The sequence below is a fragment of the Camelus bactrianus genome, chromosome 21 (assembly GCF_048773025.1).
Source record: "Camelus bactrianus isolate YW-2024 breed Bactrian camel chromosome 21, ASM4877302v1, whole genome shotgun sequence".
NCBI classification, from domain to species: Eukaryota; Metazoa; Chordata; class Mammalia; order Artiodactyla; family Camelidae; genus Camelus; species Camelus bactrianus.
In genome coordinates, this window is record NC_133559.1 from 23,152,435 (window position 1) to 23,168,487 (window position 16,053).

The 16,053-nt window shown below is 38.5% G+C and overlaps 1 protein-coding gene across 1 annotated transcript in view; it reads left to right on the forward strand.

Annotated features, from left to right (window-relative positions):
• The window catches only part of PAPPA2 (pappalysin 2), a 248,965-nt gene that overhangs the window by 135,126 nt on the left and 97,786 nt on the right, over nucleotides 1–16,053 (forward strand). Inside the window, exons 13-14 of the mRNA XM_010954894.3 lie at nucleotides 13,166–13,301; nucleotides 13,502–13,718. Of these exons, the coding sequence (XP_010953196.1) occupies nucleotides 13,166–13,301; nucleotides 13,502–13,718 (353 nt within the window). The remainder of the gene's footprint in view (nucleotides 1–13,165; nucleotides 13,302–13,501; nucleotides 13,719–16,053) is intronic.

Sequence of the window (16,053 nt, forward strand, 5' to 3'; positions counted from 1 at the left end):
ACTTTTTGTAATTTGTTGACCCTTGAATTATGAAACAGCATATGGTTAAATACTGAGAAATATTACATGTACTTTGAAAGAAATGCATAGTCTGGAATTGAAATTGTTGGATACAGCATTTTATATATTTAGCATAGATCAAGTTCATCTATTATGTTGTTCCTATCATATATATACAATATATATACATGTTTTTCCTGATATTTTGCATACTGTTTCCATCAATTACTGACAGGTATGTGTTAGACTTTCTTATAATAATCTTGGATTTGTCTCTTTCTCTTTTATTTTTGTCAGTTTTTGATATATCCATTCTGAGGCTATGTTATTAAATATGCAGGTAATTCTCACTTTGCAGTATGGGACCACAAAATGACCATGTATCCTGAAACTGCGAAGTAAACTAAATAATCAATGGCAAAAATTACCGTTGTTACATGACCTCTGAAAATTTTTGTCACAATATTAAAAACTCTTATTTTGAGTAACACATGTGAAAGGAAATGAAAAAAAATAGTAAACTTTAGTTCATTATAATTTAAAACATTACAAACATAGAGAATTAAAGTGTTTAATTTCTTTGTTAAAAAAAAAACTACCAAGTGTAGTTTGAACAGTGCCTGCCTTTTTTTTTTTTTGCATCATATGACTTATATTACAAAGCAAGCAGTTTTTCTGTGCCTTTGTGAATGATCACATTCCTTTCTAAGTTTGATCAGCTTCCAGTATGTTATAGTACTTTGCACTTTCAATGCTATGAAATATCTCTAAGAGTTCTTTGTATGTGATTTTTTCCTTGACATTATTCCGTCTGGGACATCTTCATCCTTTTTGTCACCACTGCTTTTCTCATTTATGTTAATAATTTCACTTTCGCTAAGTTCCTCTGGCTGCATATCCAGAGTCTCAAACAGCAGCAACATCAATATTCCCACACTCAGTTATTTCATCTATAACTCTGTTTACCTTTAATTCAAATTTCACCTCCAGCATTATAATTTTTTTTTCTTTGCTGCACTTTCATCCTTGCCGGCAGATCCCCTCTTTTGATTATCCATGTTTGTAAAATGTAGTTAAAATGTCAGTGGGAGACAAGGCAGCACAACTGCACAGTGACCAATCAATGACAGACATTGAAAGGAGCGATGTAATTGGTCACTGATCATGACTTTCATTTGTTATTTACATGATGTGTGGATGGAAGGACTATTACGAGGCTTGTACTTTCTGCAGTTACAATGTCGTGCTAACTGAAGTTTGTGTTCTGTTATTGGGATTCTGGTGCTGCATACCTAAGCTGAGATAACTGGTATTTGTGCACATGGAAACTATGTAAAGCAACTACTGTCAGTATATAGTTTTAGAATTTTTATATCTTCCTGGTGGATTCTCTCTTTTAACACTAAGAAATGTCTGTCTTTATCTGTTAAGAATATTTCTTGCTATATTGTAAACTTCATCTGCTTTTAGTATAGCTGTACCTTTTTGTTTATGTTTGCCTATTGCTGCTTCTTCCATCCTATTACTTTTCATATTTATGTGCAATTATATTTAATATGCTGCTTGAAATCAACATATATATGTATATGTGTATATATGTGTGTATATATATATATGTGTGTGTGTGTATATATACACACAATCTTAAATTCTCTATTTTCTGATTGTAGTATTTAGTCCAATTATATTTAGTGTAATTAATGAAGCTTTTGTTTTATCTACCAACATACTATTTGTAATTCACTTGGTCCACATGTTCTCTGTTTTTTTCTATTTCTTGCTCTTTTTAGATTAAATAAGTAGTTTTATTACTTGATTTCCCATTCTGTTAGTTTGTTAGTTATACTTTTATTTTATTCTGTATCTTTGTTACCCTAGAGACTGCAGTGTGTTTCCTTACCTGGTTAGAGTCTGCTGTGGATTAGCACTCTCACAATTTCATAATCAGTGGGTACCTTAGAATGCCTCATCTCTATTTTCTGTTTCCTGGGTTTTTAAAGTTACTATGATTTAGAATTACCTAATATTACTGCCTCCAGTTCTCTTTAGTCCTACATTTCTATGCTTTTCTCATTTTTATTTAGCTTGAAGAAATCCATTTATTATCATTTTTTAACGTGAATCTGCTGGCAATAAATTCAGTTTTGGTAAAGTTGAAAATATCTTTATTTGACATGTATTTTCAAAGGGTATATTTGCTTGATAGAATTTGAGGTGGTCAGTTGTTGTTTTCATCAGTTTAAAGGTGTAATTCCATTGCCTTTTTACCTAGATACTTTCTTTTTAAAGTTAGCTGTACATCTGATATATATTACTTTGAAGGCAATGTCTTTTATTCTCTAGTGCTTTTAACACAATCTCCTTGTCTTCAACAGTTTTACTATAATGTTCCTAAGCTGGTTTTCCTTTGCATATATCTGGTTAAGGGTTTGTCAAAACCTGTGGCTTAATTTCTTTACCTGCCCATCTTTCTTTGAACACCAAATTACATACATCTGAGCTTTTTGCTGCTTATTTTTGTTCTTTTTCTCCGTGTTCTATTTTCCATTCATTTTTCCTCCAGGCTGCAGTCTGATTATTTAACACTGACATATCTTCCTTTTAGACTAATCCCAACTTTTACAGCATATAATTACTTGTTAAAATATTTATTAAATTAATAATTTCAGTCATTGTATTTTTAATTCTAGAATACTTGATTAATTTTTTCTATAGGTTCTCATTTTCTTTTAAATTCTCCATCGTATATTTTATTTAAAAGTATATATTGATCACAATCATTTTAAATTCTGTGTCTGATAGCACCAATATCTTGGTGACCTGAGATCTGTTCATGTTGTTTTTTTAAAAATTTTTCATTAATTTAGGCATATCTACTATCATACTGAATAATGTCTTAACTGAATATGAGAAACTGAAAGAATTGGATGGGCTCTGGCTAACAGTATCTTCCTTTCAAGATGATTTACTTTTTTAAAAAAAAAATATATATATAATAAGATTTGGGAAAGAGCAACTTAATCTAATCAGTGCTTAAATGCAGAAGCTTGTGCTTCTGTATTAATGGGCCCAGACATATTTCATATTTCCTTTCCTCTTAAGGCCTAGTCCTGCAAGGGTCTCAACTAAAAGCTTGTATCAGGCCTTCCACCTTGATAGTCTCTGAAGCGCAGTTTCTATTTCCTCAACAGTATGTGTCTGCTGAAAGTTCTGCTTAACGTTCTGGCCTTTCATCTGCCAATTTCTGCCTAGCGTCGTACACTCTTCTTCTGCTTAGCTTAGAAGTTGAAAATCATCTCAGTGGCAATAATGACACAGCATGTTAGGTAGGTTACCTTTGATGTAGTTTCTCTCTTGTTGAGTCTCTTCAGTCCTGACTGCCTTGGTTGCTCTTAAATGCTTTCAAACTTTTCTTTTTGTTTACTTTATTCATATTTTTTAATTGTCCTTATCAGTTGTACGTGTCCTACTCTAAGTTACTTCATCATAACTGAAAGCAGAAATCTCCAATTGGAATTTTTAATGTATGTATATTTTCGAGATCTGCACTCTGTCCTTATTACAAGTAATATAGGAGTAATATTACTTGTGTGAGAAAAAAATCACGAATATCATTGGAAGTTAATATATAAAAATATAACAAAAATTTAGTTTTCACAAATCCACATAATACCAAATAAATTAGGAAGTGATTAAAAAATATTAGCTAGGTAAGTTTTATTCCAAAGTTTTCTGAGGACTGAAGGATTTCTAACTCTTTATTATTCCTTTTATTTTACTTTAATCTTGATTTGCTACACAGTATGATTTGTATGCAATGGATTAGAGACAAATTTATTGCGCAAGTGAGAAACAACTGTACTGGAAAACATTAGCCTTGAAAATATCTTTCCAAAATATTTTCTTTACTAACATGCTACTTGCCCAACAAAATTTCTATCATTTTACTCCATATTTACTAAGGTAGCTTATCTCTGTTAGTTTTCCTTACTGTTATTATTATTATCATTATTATTATTATTATTATTATTATTATTATTATTATTATTATTACTATTATTATTATTTAAATCTTGGGTCAATAGACCAAAATTTGAGAACTTTCTCTTACATAGCATAAAATGTGGATTCTTTGTATTGTTTACAATAATAAGCACATTTTAAAGCCATTTACAGTTTACAATGTGCATTCTCACACATTTTTTTATTTGATCCCCATAATAGCCCTGTGAGTTTGGCAAAGTAGGTGTTTTCCTGTTTTACAGATGAGGAAAATAAGGATCAAAGACTCGAAGCACTTTTTCTACATCACCCAAGAATAAGAGTAAACCTGAAGTTCAAGCTCATGCCTCTTGACTCTAATCCCGAGTTTATTCCTTTACACTATATTGCCTCATTCAGTCAACATTCATTATGCACCTGCGATATGCCAAACCCAGAAATAAGCACTGGGGATAAACAGGGAAATATGACATGAGCAAGAAAACAAGTTAAAACATATGTGGAATTGGAAGAAAAGTTTTTCTGTCTTCTTTTGTTGGATTTCTTCTAAATTCTTCAAAGACGATATATTTGTGGATCTAGTCCATAGGATTTATTAAGTGCATATTGTAAACTCTAAGGGCCATTAGGGGATAGAGAAAGAAACAGAAGGCATGAGCCTGTCCAGAAAGTGCTTTGACTCTAAGCAATATAGACAACAAGTGAAGCAATCTGAGAAGCAGACATTCAACAAAGTACTTATTATTTGGTTTCACAAGGAGCCCATCTACATATGCAAAATCATATGTTCACATTTATTTCCATGGCTGGTCTATAATGCCTCCAGTTTAGAATGGTCCCACTCAGGCTGGACTGGTTAGCAGTCCTAACAGGAACCACCACATGGTCATAGTGTTTTAAATACCGAGGTCCTCCTCCACATTAGTTATAAATTGCAGACCACTGCCTGGAAGCCCTCTGTACCTAAAGCCCAAAGTCTGTTAATCATAATTTCTTCCCTTTCTTTGTTTAGGTTCAACTAGCCAAACACTGCATATGAATCTTTAACAGAATAGGCAATGCATATTTAATTGATTGGATTTCAAAGATGAGAATCCCAAAAACCAGGCACTAAAGAGGAGGCGATAGAAACATATTTATTGAGACTTATTCTGGTCCAGATATCTTATTATCAATTGTCATACGAATTTTTATCAGGTATATGATTTTTCTGATTCTAAAAGTGATTATCTGAAAACTCATTTAAGATACATAGTAGAGGTACAGATAGGATTCAGATTCAGATCCAGCTTATTCCAAAGCCCATGGTTTTTCCTCTATATGGAGGGTTAGAAAACATTTTCTGTAAAGAGCCAGATAACAAATGTTTTAGGGTATGTGGCCCATAGTCTCTTCGCACTGCTGTTGTGGAGCAGAATAAAAGCCACTGTAGACAATACATAAATGGATGAGCATGACTGTGTGCTGATAAAATCATACTTATGAACCCCAAGATTCAAATTTCATACAATTTTCACATTATTCACATTATTTTTCTTTGAATTTTTTTCAACCATTTGAAAACGCAAAAGCCATTCTTAGCTCACAAAACAGACAAAAGCAAGCAGTGGATCAGATTTGGTCCATGGACTGTAGTGTGCTGACCTCTGCTCTGTTATCTAGTTTCCAGTTAACGCTAAAGGTATTTATGAACATTTGTCTTATTTCCACACGATGACAATATTCACTGTTAATTCTACTCAATAAACATTGCCTAAAATGAACAAAAACATTGTCCTGTAGAGGAATTCGATGATGAGTGCGTAACCATCTTCACCCTTAAGTTATATACACCTCAGTGGGCATGTTTACGTAACTACCGTAGAAGACGAAATGTTATAAGTCATATGCTACAGATAGAGTAAAGTGTAAAATAGACTCAAAAGGACCTGCAGACTGATTATAGACATAGGAAGATAGAACTAAGCCTCATCTCAGACTGAATTTCCCCATTATCTCATCTTCCACACTCATTGTACCACACACAGCACACATGCACACACACGCACACATTCTAGGATTTAGAAATTTTAGTCATAACAGATTGCTTTCAGTGCTGGAAAACACCAAGGTTTTTACACTTCCATAACCTTTTAGGTAAGGAATTCATGTGTTTCCTTCTTAGTAAGTGCTTTCTCCACTTTGTCTTTCCAAAAAACGCGTACTCAGTCTTCTAAGATTTGACTCAAGGACCACTTCTCTTGTAAGGTGTAGACTTCCCTGAGCTTCTCTCCCAAGCCCTACTTAGTATGTATAATTAATCTCTTCCTTCTATGACTCCTCAATAAACATTTCTGTCATAGTTTCTATACACTTTATTCTGTCTCTCTTGTTTCTGTCTCTCCATCTCATAAACTGTAAGGATCTTGCAGACCACATCTGGTCCTGGTTGTATGAACACAGACCTGCCTGTTGTGATGTTTAAAATGTTTGGTGATCGCATGAATAAACGATGGGAATGTCAGGTCTTAGTCTTGGCAATCAAGAGCATATTGATAATACTGCTTATGACACAGAGCAGAGGCGGGTAGGTAGGACGGTGGGCTTGGCTAGATTGAAAAGGGGAGGTGACAAAGGCCAGAAATAGGGGTAAACCACCTCTTCCTGCAAAACTTTTTAAAAGATGGACTGTAGTTTAAGTGGAAACCACATCAAAAAGAATCTTCAAAGATGGGGAGAACTGGTCATTTTCTTTGGTTGTGGCAGGCTGGATTCTTTAGGAAGCAGATTCTGAGATGAAACTCAGTATGCAAGATGTTTGCTAAGGAGTGGCTATCAGATGCTAAGGACAAAGATAACTATATCTATTGGTACTTTTAGAGCTTTGCTACTCAAAGTATGGTTGGCCTCCAAAAGCATCAGTTTTACCTGAGAGCTAGATAGAAACACAGAATCTCAGATCTACTAAATCAGAATCTGCATTTTAATTTGATTCTCAGGTGATCGGTATGTACCTTAAGGCTTGAGGAGTACTGCTTTAGAGGATTGTTATTTCAGCACTCAGTTAAATGACTGATGTTCAAAATGTTGCCTCTAATTTATCAGGTGAAAATTCAGTTAAATACAGGATCTTCTTTTTAAAAGGAAAGAAAATGTCATAATACATACTGGAATTATTTCTGTATATATGATTGAAAAGTCTAAAAAGTTCTTCCTTTTCAAAGTAAATTTTTCTCTTTGGAAAATTAACCTATGGATTCCTGCAGTCCCTGGGAATCAAAAAAAAAAGCAAAAGATGACTATGTATATATGATTTTCATTTTTAATCAAAAACTAGTGTAGTTCATTGAAAAAAAAAGAACTTTATCTCCCTATGGCTAAACAGTTTCTCCTCAGAGTAAAGGACTCATTTTCCATTTTCCCATCTGATTGCTACTAATCTAACTTTATTTTTTTTTAACATGGAAGCTTTTTCAGGCCCTAGACATGACAACTTAGCAAACTCCAAGTTTCATAAATAATTGGAATGACAATTTTTTTTCACCCAGAAGGGAAACTTTGGCCCTGCAGTGCATCCTTCATCCCCTCACTTAAACATTCTTGCTCCCAAGAGAACCTTCTTTATCTGTATTTCATAATACATTTTCTCATTCTCAGACTTTGTCTTAAGTGGAATTTCCCCAGGATTCACATTCTGAGAAGAAGATTTGCATGCAGAAAGTTTATGGAGAACTTTCCTTGGAATCAACATCTGTGGGCGAGTTAAAGAAGTGGGGGGTGGGCAGAGGGGGGAGTGGAGCTAGGAAGCAGCTGCGTAAAGGTGTCAGCATCCTGTGGGGAACTGGGATGGCTCTTCAGCGTTGTCCCTCCTTGTGCACCACTCATTCCTATCAGAAGGCCACTAGACATGGGTTTCTCCTTCCCCCTTACTACAGGAGAGTAGCATGGCATTGTGGAGGGTTTTTTTCTCTGAGGGAGATTCCTTGAAAAAGACTTGATGTGAACTGAATGATCAGCCATGAAGAGGGGGTTTGGGTGGAGCACCACAGTATCCACTACAGCTTTGCTTTTGCCTCTTTCTGATCTGCCTTCTGAGTCTCACAAGCTGTTCTGACACAAAGTCTCTGCAGACTTAGCCCTGGTGTCTAACACCACAGATGAGGAGATGCTATTAGGAGTTGAGCCAATGAGGTGATTCTTATCTGAATCCTTCCACCGATTTGCCAAATCATACATTGTCAGATGTCTTCTCCTGGATGGCAGTGGTCATAATGGAGGTTTCCTCTTTCTTTCATAAAATGACAAGTGGACCTCACTCTTCAGAAAAAGAACCACAAAAGCACATGGTTTTTATAACCTTACTTGTGCTCTGAAGGAGTAACACAGTGAATCAGCTGGGTTTTGACCAACACCAAGAGAAATAGGGGACTGGACATGGGAGGGAAGTCAAATCAGGTTCAAAACTCTTTCCACATTTTGACTCACATCCTCAAGTGTTGAGGCCACCAAGACTGCTCAGAGACAAGAGGCTAGTTGGCTCACACCTTCCCTTCATCTGTTAGATTTGGACTTCAGGTAAGATACCTTGAAACCTTGAGAGTTAAGCTCTCCCGTCAAATTCCTTAAGTTTACATAGACAGCAATATTATTAGGGAGAACCACATAAAATTGCCAGTATTTGATGGTTTCTCACCTACCAAAAAACCATGTGGTTCAACCAATAGTATAAGAGTCCTTAATCTAATTTCTGTTGACCCTAACTGGACTATGAATGGTTTTCAGAGGGTTCTCTTAGCTCCCTGAAATAGTATAATGCTTTTATACCTGTCTTCATGCGACTTCATTTTTTGTGGGGAGGAAGGGCACACATGTCAACAAATTTTCTAAGAAAGTTGTAATTTTTTGCTCACTCCAAATTAAGACCCATAGGACAGTCAAAAGAATACAGAACTTAAAGTCAGAAAACCCAGATTCCTACCTGTCTAACATTCAGCTAGAGGAAGTCACTTAAGCTCTCAAAATCCTCCTTTCCACTTCTATAATATAACCTTTGTATCTTGGTGATATTTTGGCACAAAAATGTCTAATAGGAACAAAAAACCCAATGAGTTTAGTGGAGTCTCTAGCAACGCATGTGATCATGTTTGGCAAACTGGAAAATGCTATACAAACAGAAAGTAGTGTGTGTACACTTTCTCCTGTTCAAGGGCCTTCCCTTCTTCTCTGGAATCAGGAAGTGCCATAGATGAATGAAGATGGAAAGGCACACACACACAAAATAACATCTCAGTAACTAACCAAAAGCATTTTAAAACCTCAGGGAAGATTCTTTTCAAGTTTGTGGTATGGTTTCAGGGTCTGCTGTCCAGGGACCACCACAAAGGATGACCTGGACTTTGAAATGCTTGGTTTATGAGTCTATTAAGTGTGTCTGTACCCAGCAGGCAGATTGAAGACGCATTTCTTAAACCTAAACAGTTCTGCACTATGGAAACATTCTTTCAGTCTTGCCCCTCACCAGTGGCCAGAAGTTAGACTGGCAGTTAATATGCAGGCTTTCGGTGGAAAGCTGAGCGTGTGGGACTGGTTTTCCACTTCTGTCAGTCAGCCAGTTTCTCTCTCTCTCTCTCTCTGTCTCTCTCTGTCTCTCTCTCTCTCCCTCCAATCTTATATTTTCTCTGATTCAAAGTATTCTGTGATAGATTCACTGATCTAATTTCACTGGCAATCACTCTATCTTTAGACCATTCCTCAACCTGAGAATCAACTGCTTTTCTAGAAGGTGTTGACTCCTTTCTGATATCTAGCTATAGTATATCTTCTGCATAAAAGCCAGGTTCAAATTAATTTTATATTGCCTGTGAAATACATGGATGCCATCTCCTTGTTAAATAATAAAGCATTAGAGACAAAGCTAATAGACTCCTTGACGTAGCCCCTTGGACTTTTCTCTCAGTGCATGCCTGGTGCTCATTTCAGATCTGAGTCGTCGCCAAGGAGATGCATCAGGTATGCTTTGTCCTGAAGGGGACGGCTGTTCACATAACGCATCTGGTGTGGTGATGAAAAAAGTGTCGAACCTGTATTGGCAAAGGTGGTGTCGGGATAGAACGAGCCGAGCTTCATGTTGCCTAATTTTCTGCCCCAGCCACTACCTAGTTTAACATCCAGGAACATAAAATTCATTACTTATTTCATGTGAAGTAAAAATAACCTAGACCATTGCATATATAAAGATTATATATATGATATACATTAATATATTATATATATTAAAATAGCTGTGACTTGGCTGTGGAAAGAGCAACTTTTAAAAATACCATCTTTGTTCAAGTGAGGAATGCACTTGTACTGTTCTAATTATGCTGCTAATTCTAGAAGTTTCTTTGTCCGTTTGTACAGCAGAAGTAGGTTTTTAATAAATGTACATTGAATTGAATTTTCTGAAAAGTCTATTCAGAGAGTTATGTACACAAAATGTATTTTTTTATCATTCCTGTTTATAAGGTAGAGCTTCAAATATTGCCAGTTCCTGTGGAAGCAGAACCTGGGGTACCATTTCACGTCCACTTGTGCCATTTTAAAGGAGCACATGTGAAATATTTTAGCCTATAAATTTCAGAAAAGCACAATGCTCTATGTACCAAAACACATGGCTGTAGTTTTAATTTTTAAAAATTTATTCTTTACTCTTGTCTTCCTGTAGTTTGAACAGAGTGAAAAATAATTTCTTCTTAGAAATGAGAATTATTGAACGTAAAGTCCGTACTCGATAAAAGGCACTGTCCTATGTGCTTTCACACGGTTTCATTTAGTCTTCGTGGGAACCACGTGAGAAGAGGTAGTTTGTCAGTTTCTCAGACGTGTGGAAGAGGAAATCCAGGCTCAGAGAGGAGAGATGGACTGTGCAGATTTACCCAGCTAGTAAAGACGGAGCTAAGCATTAAACCCAGGGTTCTGCCTGGCCAGCCCTCCTTCAGGAATGGTGAACTCACTCGATTCCCTTTACCATGGCTCAGATTCGTTATACGTGTACGTGCAGATTCAAACCAGTCTCTGCTTTTGAGGTTCCAACAGTTGCATGAGAGAGTTTGTATTTCCCTTGCGTTTAGTTGCTACTGTGGGGCAGACTGGGTATTTAGATGAGAATGAAGTCTGGCTGCCTCTCCTGTGTCACTGTGAGAGGAAATGCCCAAGACTTGGCACCCCGTACCTTGATCAAACCCTTGTCTCTTTTTGATTTGTGTATCCCAGCATTCCTCTGCCTGTGTCTCACCTGTGGTTTTCCTACTTAAGCCATGGCCTGGAAATCCCGGCATAACCACTTCCCACAAATCAAGGCACAGAGACACTGCCACCAGGAGCAGGCTTGCAGGTTCAAAGTGATTTGGGATTCAAAGACCCTTAGAGCAAGGAGATGCAAAACGAGTTGGAAGTTTTGGGCACGGGCCCTCGGGACGGAGAAATCCACACCGTGAGGCCTAGTAATTAGTTTCAGGTGGGTGGTGTCTTTGTTGGGACCCAGCAGAGACTGGGAAAACTGAGCTCTCCTGTTCCTTGTGGAAGCTACCCCACTCTTCGAGTCTGAGGCCTGTTGGGGTAAAGCCACCAGGTACTTGTTTGGAGTCTGTCTGTTGCTGGCTCAGGAAACAACCCAGCACTTTCTTCCAATACTCAGGTCTCTTTTGTGGTGTATGAAAAGGAAGAGGTTGTGGGAGACCCCAGGGGACTTTGATGTCAGTGGGGGCTGGAGTTGAGGGCTTTGCATTCGGCTCCTGGTTCCCTTATGGTGTGTTTCATGTCTAGCCCTCATTCAGCCAGGGACAAAGGGCCTCGTATTGCAAGCTGTAACCTATGGGTCTGGATACTTCTTAGATTATAAAGAAATATTTATTACTTCAAAGAGGGAAAATGAAAAGGGGGGAAAAAGAGACTGTAAAAGGAGGGTGTGGCTGGTCTTTCCCTCAAAGGAGGCGAGAAAGAAGGCAGAGTTGTGCTATGCTGACCACTGAAAATCATAAAATCACCCTAATTAAGCCAGCCGTGCAAATGGACACTCTATAAACACACCACCAAGGCTCAGGGAAAGTCAGTCTGCGGACGAGGAAGAATTCTCGTTAAAATGGAAAACATGTTTTACTCTCCTGCTCCCCATTTTAAGAAAAGGCCTCTACCATTAGATGTTGGACCCTGCTCTGACACTGAGGGCGGTTTTTCTTCTGGGGCTTTGTCCCTTTCAGAGCCTGATAAAAAGCTAGAGAGATACACACAGCAGAATGTTGTAAGGTCCGGCACCAGATTCTAATCATGCAGCAAACATGCAGCACCAGGGAAGGTTAGCAACAACTCTCAACAGAAATGAAGAGTAATGCTGCGCTACAGGAAGTACAGCAGAGGAAGACTTTACTACATCAAATAATTTCAATGTGGAAAATAAACTCTCCAGGTCCCCCACCACCACCACAATCTCTAAGACGTTTTCTTTTATATTAAAGGATTCCGAAGGACGAAACTTCCATGGTTTACTGTGAAGGACTGTTTCATTGTTAATTAGTCTAACCATATAGGGGTATTTCTTATAAGTAACTGAATTTTCTGGTGCCTCCCTGTTGCCCTCTTTTCCAGCCATGGGGAAGGTGTGCTTGGGGACCTTAGTCTCAGAAGCAGCAGCCTGCAGTAGCCTCTTCCTCATGTCATCGTTCAAATGCTAAGTGACGGCTTCTGATACAAATTTGAGCGAGAGGCAGGAAGGTGGGGAAGGATAATTAGCTCTGCCAGTTCAGAACGAAGTGATAGCTTGGTGGTCATCTTGTCCACTTCTCTCACTTTGGAGATAGGGAGCTATGTGGTGGTTGGCTGTCTCCAGCAATGTTCTCTTTGAGTGATCTTTTGAAGTCATTTAAAGAAAGATTCAGATTAAAAAAAAAAAAAAAAAAAGAATCAGTGGAAGTAAAAAGTCTCAGAAAAAGGTGAGCAGTTCCATACCTGAAAGTTATCCTCTTTCCAGCCAATTCAGACTTTTGGGGTGACACTGGCATCCTTCTGTGCCCACTGCATCTCATCTGTAAGGGAGAAGGGAGCTCTCTATACATGGCACATCACTTGAGAAGTATAAAAAAAGTGTGGCACGTGCCTTGATGCCCAGTGGGAATAATGGCTCATCCATATATGTTCTTATGCCTAGGTTTGTTTCAATAGACCAGGAGTGGCCACAGCAATTTTCATTTTCTTGACATCTGATGGCCTGGTACCTGGGGGACATCAGCGGTCAACAGTGACCCTCCACCTGACTGATGTCAGTGGAAACAGCCATTCTCTTGGTGAGTCTGATAATTACCCCTTTACGGGCACTAGAGGACAGTCGGATAGGCCCAGGAATCAGCGTAAGGTCTGTCTCTGATATGTTTGGGACCTTGCCTACCTCACGCAGCTAATGAGAAGAGAAAATGAGTACTAGATACGTAAACTTGGTGCTACATGAATGGCTTAAAATACTGTTCATTTCCTTGTTTCTCTCCAGGAACCTATGAACTGTCATGCCAGCATAACCCACTGGTTATCAATGTAACCCATCCCTCGCATGTCCTCTCCCACCACACCGCCTCAGCGCTGCTGAATTTCTCATCCCCGTTGGTGGGCATCTCAGCGGTGGCTCTAAGGACCTCCTCCCACATAAGTCCTCCAGCTCCCAATAGCTGCACCCCAGAGCACCAGGGGCAGAACCGTCAGGGACAGAGGTACAGAACCCCCCTTTCTTCCCTTTCCTCTTTCTTTTTCTTGTGACATGCTGCTGTCATTTTCACACATGCCATTGTGTATATAGTGGGTGTTTGTTCAGCAGCTAAAAATGGTCTGAGAACTGCTGAAAAGGTAGAAGAAGCAAGCAAAGGACGATTCGTAGGAGGCTCACTTGCGTTTCATATTTTGCTCTTCTTTCCTTAGCTGAGAATAATTTTTATGTAAATATTTATCATCTTTACAAGGTCTTCAAATCTTTTTTACATATAAAACCACTGCCTTCAAATCAACACTGTTACATAAACTGCCAAAAACTCAATGCTCCCTAAGCAACGTATGTTTTTCCACTTGTTCCCTCCTGGACAGTGTATCTAGCAAGTTTAACAATTAGTTTCTAAGACATGTCATCTAATCAGTTAAGCTTACTGTGGAAATCGGGACTACACTGGCTACGTGTGGCTTTCTGTGGACATCTGCGAATGTCATCACGTAGACAGGATGGATTTGCTTTGCTGGATTCTCAGCCACAGCCGGTAGAGGAACTGTATGGACTTCACAGCGATGGTGTGCCCAGGCTTGGCGCTGATGGGGCAAGGAGCAAGCCAGACATGATAATCTGTGCTGCCGTTGGGCTGGACTCATTCTATGAGTGGTCTAATCGACTCAATGGGACTGCAGGTAACAGGGTTTGTTCCCTCAAGGAGTGAGGTGTCAGGCAGTTGGGATCCTAGTCACAAAATCTGGGGTTCTGGACAGTGCTCCATCACCAGGGAGGAACTCCGATGCCACCATGCCCAACCTAGGTATCCCAGAAACCCAGCCTTGATTAGGGACTAGAGGTAGAGGGAACTAGTATAGTATATTAGTTATCTTTCTCTGTATAGCAAATTATATCAAAATCTAGTGGCTTATCACGATTTCTGTTGGTGAGGAATTTGGATGCAACTCAGCTTGGTGCTTCTGGCTAAAAGTCTTCTAAGAGGTTGCCGTCAGCTGTTGACCAAGGTTTCAGGAGCCTCAAGGCTCAAGTGGAGCTGGAAATTCACTTCTAAGCTCATTGATGTGGCTTTTGGCAAGCCTCAGGAGATTGGCGTCCAAACTCATATAGGTGCCAATCAAACTCATAGAGGTGCCGGTGGTGGGCACACTCACATAGGCATGGCTAGGTTCCTTGTCAAGTGGCCTTCTCCGTAAACTGCACGAGTGTCCTTGTAACATGGAGGCTAATAATCCAAGCAAGCAAGCAAGCAAGAAAGGAAGGAAGGAAGGGAAAGAAAGAAAAAGGAAGGAAGAAAGGAAGGGAAAGAAAGAAAAAGGAAGGGAGGAAGGAAGGAAGGAAGGGAGGAAGGAAGGAAGAAAGGAAGGGAGGAAGGAAGGAAGGAAGGAAAGAAAGAAAGAAAGAAAGAAAGAAAGAAAGAAAGAAAGAAAGAAAGAAAGAAAGAAAGAAAGAAAGAAAGAGAAAGAGAGAGAGAGAGAGAAAGAAAGAAAGAAAGAAAGAAAGAAAGAAAGAAAGAAAGAAAAAGAAAAGAAAGAAAAAGAAAGAAAGAAAGAAAAGAAAAGAAAGAAAGAAAGAAAGAAAGAAAGAAAGAAAGAAAGAAAGAAAGAAAGAAAGAAAGAAGCCAGTCTTTTTATAACAAGATGTTGGAATTGACAATGCATTACTTCCAGCATATTCTGTTCATTAGAAATGAGATAATCTGTCCAGCCCATACTCAAGGGGAGGGATCTACATCAGGGCACGAATTATGAGAGACCATCTACCACCTACAGTAATAGTATTTTTTGTTAACTGAGCACTAACTATGTGCCAGGCCTTGCAGCAAGTGCTAGGAATGGGGAGAGTCTGGGTGATGGGCGTTGCAGCATTAGCTCAGTCCATCTGCAACTTCTAAGTCTTCCTGAGCAAACATCTTCAAATATTAATTCAAGAATGTAGACTATTAAATTAACATTGTTTACTAGAAGTATTGCCTCTTTCTCGTGTGTTTTCCAATTATTTTCTCTCCTGGCTCTTACCTCTGGCCTCAAGCCATGCAGAATTTCTTTTAGGTCCCTGACACATGTGTTCTTGATGAGCCTCATATCTTTGCACATAATGTTCCTACTTTCTTGAATGCTGTCCAGTACTTCTCAACTTTCACTCACACTTTGACCATCAGGATTCACCTTCTTCTGTGAAGTTTTAGCAAACTTCCTCCTTGTTTCTATAGGACATTGCACACAACCCTACACTCTACAAAAGCAGTGGGTGGTAACTATGTATTTACTTGATTCTATTTCCCACCAAACCCTGAGCTCCCTACAGTAGGAATTCCATTCAGTTCCTCTCAGTAC